Consider the following 5,389-nt stretch of genomic DNA (forward strand, 5'->3'; position numbering starts at 1 on the left):
AAGCAACTCATGCAATATTATTAAAAATGGGTGACCCTGGAGGACTTTATGCTGAGTGAAATATCTCAGTCACAAAAGACAAATACTGCATGGTGCCACTGTTGTAAAGCAGGACTGACCTCGGGGTTGGGAGGAGACTGAGAAGGATGGGTTCAATAATGTATACTGCACTGAAACAGATGAGGGAGAAAACTGCTTAAGAGGGAAAATTATTAGTTATTTTTGTCATGACAGGAGTCCAGAGCAAAGGCTGTATAGTGGAGTGGACCTGGGGGGAGGGATTATAAAACAATGAAAGAATTTTACTTTTCCAAGAGGGTAATGTACTAGGAGGGAGGGTTGGGAGGGGAGAAAAGTGCAACAATGAATGAATGGAAATCCAAAGTCTCTATAAACTTTCATTGAAATTAATAACAAATTGGAAAAAAAAAAAAGAAAAAATAACGTTAACAATGAAAAAAAGACAGAAAAACTGGATAAATGATGTATACTGCATTGAAACAGATGAGGGAGAGAACAGTTTAAAAGCGATATATAATAGGGTTTTATGGTTATCACAAGAGAATTAAGGTTGCAGAGAATTAAGAGTGCACTCGGGGCTGGGGGCGGGGGTGTGTGTGTGTGTGGCCGGACTGTAGAGCAATGAAGGAATTTTTCTTTTACTTTTCAGAAAGGAGCAAACTGAACTGCAGAGGAGGGGTGGGCGGGGAGAAAAGTGCAACAATAATGAATGAAAATCCAAAATCTCTGTAAATGTTCATTAAAATTAGTAAAATTAAAAAAAAAAGATATCTACTCTCCTCAACAAACTTTAAGTCAACATTGCTGGGTCAGAACTGACTCAGCTAGCCCTTCAGCGGGTTTTCAGAGGCTATAAATCACACAGGAGGAGACTGTCCATCTTTCTCTTGTGAAGCCAGAAATCTAAGCTGGATTTAACTGCTAATGGCAGATGGATCTTGTTTCAAAGTAAAGAATACCAGAAGAATGTCTATTTGTGTTTTATTGACTATGCAAAGGCATTTGACTGTGTGGATTATAACAAACTATGGATAACACTGACAAGAACGGGAATCCTAGAACACTTAATTGTGCTCCGGCCAAAGCTATACCTAGACCAAGAAGTTTCTGTATGAAAAAAGGAACAACACAAGCTTTAAAATCAAGAAAGATGTACATCAGGGCGGTACCCTTTCTCTATACCTATTCAATCTGCATGCTTACCAAAAATTTCAAGACACTGAACTCTATGAAGAGGAATGTGGCTTCAGGATTGGAGGAAGAATCAACAACCTGTGTTACGCAGATGACACAACCTTGTTTGCCCAGAGTAAAAAGGATTTTGAACACCTGTTGCAGCCTTCAAAATGTACAACATCAAGGGGAAAAAAAACCATCCTCACCACTGGGCCAATAGGCAACATCATGATGGACCAAAGAAAAGTGAAGTTGTCAAAGAATTCATATTACTAGGATACACAACCAACATCCTTGATACCAGAAGTCAAGAAATCAAAAGATGTGTTACACTGGAGAAAAAAGCTTTCAGGGACCTTTCCAAAGTGCTAACGAGCAATAATACCAGTTTAATTGCTACAGTACACCTGATCAAAGCCATGGTCTTTTCAATCACTGTCATACTGCCTGAGAGCTGGACAAGAGTAAGGATGAAAGAATTAACTGATACCTTTGAGCTCTTGTGGAGAAGAGATTGTCAAAAAGAATATTTCATGGACTGTCAAAAGAACAAACAAACATGTCTTGAAGAAAGTGCAATTAGGGTGCTCCTTAGAGGCAAAGATAGTGAAATTCTGTCTCATAAACCCTGGGCACGTTGTAAGGAGGGGCCGTCTTTGAAAAAACCACATGCTTGGAAATGTAAAATGTTGGCTAAAGAGAGGAAGAGTCTCAGCAGGACAGACTGACACAGTGACTATAACAATGGGCTCAAGTATATTAGAGATAATGAGGATGGCACAGGTTCATATCTGTCCTTCATAAAGCTGCTGTAGGTCACAGTCGACTTTACAGCACATAACAACAAACTGTTTTATGTTTACTCTGCTGAAAGCAAGGGTGTTGTCTATCTGCTCGATGATGAAAAACAATATCCCAATGGTGTTCTCTGTTGTCAATCTTTTTTAAGGCTTCTCATAAATAAGTAGGGTTTTTAAAAAGATCATTTAAATGATTTCAATGAAGAGATCTGAAATTACAGTAAAAGCTGTACCTCTGAAGGAGCCCTGATAGTACAGAAGTCAAAGTGCTTGACTACTATAAATAAGGTTGGTGGTTTAATCCACTAGCCTCTCTATGGGATAAACAAGTGGAATCGGTTGTCATCAAGATTTATAGTTCTGGAAACCCATAGGCAGTACTATTCTATACAGTGACGCTACACATACAAATCAGCTTGACAGTGAGTTTGGTGTTCTGTTTATTACATTTCTATTTAGTACAGCAAACATGTAAATTCTAGTACATATAATAAGGATGTCTTGAAGGAAGTGCAATGTATTGCATGTGTTCTACTGTGGGTATCTTGTAGGAAGGAGCTAGTTCTTGGATAAAAGACATCATACTGGGAAAAGTCGTCAGTGAAGGTGAGATCTTCAGTGACACGGACTCACAGTGACTATAGCAACAGGTCTGAGCACTGTGAGGATGGCACAAGATGGGCAATCGGTTCCAATCTGTTGTTTATAGGGTCACTAGGAGAAACAGTAAATTCTGCAGCATCTAAAAACGACATGCATCTTCTGTTTCTCTATCATGATATTAAATGAGACGTTTTGACTGAGGTGTCAACATACATTACAACGAAGCCTGAGAGACTGTGGTGAGGAAATTCTGAAACAGACATGGGAAAATCTGTGATGAGGTCCCTGTCATGGTGGGAGATGAGAGGTGAGCTATGGGAGATGAGGAAGATTTCTTTAGGGAGAGCAGCTCTAAGTCTTTCCTCTTCACACCAAGCCTAGAGAAAGGGATTTCAGAAGGATCAGCTGAGAAGTTAATGGGATTGGGGATCAAATGAGTCACATATTACATACAGTAAGAGGCATAAGCAGTGAAGGAGAGAAGACAGACAGGTGGAAAGCAAGACAGAAAGACAACAGTCCCTCTACAAGAAAGGCACAATCTGCAGGGGCGTTTCTGTGTGGCAAATATAGGTCATGGCAGAAGGATAGCCATCGTGGAGCAATGTGAAATTCTGCCCAGGAGGGTAAAACATTCCAACAGTGAATCTGGACATAATAATTCCTAAACTGAGGTTGTATGTACTAAATAAATGATGGTAGGACATTACCTAAAAGGGATGAGCACAAAAATAATGAGTTCATTCTCAGAAGATGTTATCCCACAGAATAAATTTTAATAGGACAATGCAAGCTGACTTCATGATTTCATCAGCATATGTCCTCACCCCATCCCCACTGTTGTTAAGCTGATTTCAACTTATGGCGACCAAGCGCATCACAGTAGAACTGCCCATAGTGTTTCCAAGGCTACAAATCTTTATAAAATTTAACCGTCTCATCGTTCTCCTGCACAGTATTTGGAGAGATTTCAGTTAGCAGCCAAATGTTTTCAGCATGGCCACCAGAGCTCCCTTAAATGGACAAAACAACTTTGAATTTGTAAAAATTACATTATAAATGGAGAAAATATTGATGAACTTTCCAAGTATTTAATTTTACTTGGAAATAGAATCAATGTCCACGGAGTCAACAGTCAATAGATGAAACAACATACCGCACTGGGCAAATGTACTGCAAAAGGCTGTTAGTGCTAAGGAGCAAAAATATCACTTTGAGGTATAAGGCATGTGTGCCTCAAGTCACTGATCTTCAAATGCCTTAAGTATATGAAAAACCTAGGACAATTAGTAAGAAAGCCAAAGAACAACTGGTATATCTGAATTACGACACTGGTGAAGAATATGGACTGATGAAGAACAGTGACGGCCAAAAGAATAAACAAATCTCTCTTCGGAGACGGACCAGAGAAGAACACTGACTGCCAGAGGAGAGCCAATTTCTCTTTGAAGCAGTACAGCCAGGTGCTCCTTAGAAGTGAGAACGAAGGGCTTCATTTCCTATCTTTTGGACGTGCTGCAAGGAGAGAAGTGCCCTGGAGAAGGGCAGCATGTCCTTCAGCAGAAGCTGGGCAAGAGGAGGATGATCCTTAGCGAGATGGATTGCCACAACTGCTGCAGCAACGGCCCCAGCTCGGCTCTGACTGGCAGGAGGGTGCAGGTCAGGGTCATGCTTTGTTCTGTTGTACTCAGAGCTGTCATGAGTTCGAGCTAACTGGACAACAGCGAACATTACCAGCACCACATAGTTATCTCCTCCTGTGCGACTCACAGTCTCTGAAAACTCACTGGAGGGTCAGCTATGACTCAGTTCTGACTCAAGAGCAGTGAACCACCACCACCACCACCACCTACCCCACAAATGCTAATTCCTATGACTACAGTGTTTATACCATATCTGAAATCTTCAAAAGAAGGTGAGCCTGAAACAGTTCTCTCCTATAAGCTATTTCAACAGAATTTCTTTGTGCGCTCACCTTTGGACAAGTAATTTCAGTCTGCTGGATCATGATGAGAGCCGAGGCTATGAGAGCTCCTTGCCTTACATAGTTCACAGGGTCATTTGTCATTGGTTCTAGCAAATTAATTGCTTCCTGAAAGGATTTAAAAAGAAACAAAATGTTTAGATGAAGTGTGTAAATGTAAGACTTTCAAATTAGTTATTGTATTCCAAGTAAAATTTAACTATTATTTTTATCTAACCAAGTAGTAACAGTTTAATTTCAGACTTTTAAAAATAAAAATTCAGAACTGAGAGTACAGACTCTCAAAGTCACTGATGCAGATGAAATTCTCTACTATAAGAATTCATGAGTGTTCTTGCTTTTAAGTCAAAGAAGTCATAAAGGAATTAGGAGAAAATGTTTTTAGTATTTGATAATCATTTATTATTTTCAAAGTATTCAATTATTCCAGAGTTCTTACAATAATTCTAAAAGACAGGCACTATCATTCCCATTTTAGAAATTAAAAAAAAAAAAGGGGAGCATCATAAAGTTGATTAACTTAACCAATGTAACATGTTAAGAAGTATAATAAACCCAGGCCCATTTGACTCTAAAATTGATATTATGTCCACTATGTTGTCAATTTCCTTCAAATACTAGGATAAAGCACTACCTTAGAAGATTTTGTTTAGTGTTGTTGTTGTTGTTTTGTGCCGTCGAAGTCGTTTTCGACTCATAGCGACCCTATGCAAAACAGCCCTAAACCCTGCTCTATCCTGCGCCAACCGCACTGCCTCCGACACACCCATCCCGATTACCCCAGTCACCTAATCAATCCATCTCA

The 5,389-nt window shown here is 39.6% G+C and overlaps 1 protein-coding gene across 2 annotated transcripts in view; it reads right to left on the reverse strand.

Annotated features, from left to right (window-relative positions):
* Positions 1 to 5,389, reverse strand: part of PSMD1 (proteasome (prosome, macropain) 26S subunit, non-ATPase, 1) — a 96,976-nt gene that overhangs the window by 21,284 nt on the left and 70,303 nt on the right. For both annotated transcript variants that reach the window (XM_006893483.1, XM_006893482.1), the window contains exon 18: positions 4,576 to 4,692. In XM_006893483.1, the coding sequence (XP_006893545.1) occupies positions 4,576 to 4,692 (117 nt within the window). The remainder of the gene's footprint in view (positions 1 to 4,575; positions 4,693 to 5,389) is intronic.

Source organism: Elephantulus edwardii, unplaced genomic scaffold (assembly GCF_000299155.1).
Source record: "Elephantulus edwardii isolate Elephantulus edwardi_28Jun2011 unplaced genomic scaffold, EleEdw1.0 scaffold00127, whole genome shotgun sequence".
Taxonomy (NCBI): domain Eukaryota; kingdom Metazoa; phylum Chordata; class Mammalia; order Macroscelidea; family Macroscelididae; genus Elephantulus; species Elephantulus edwardii.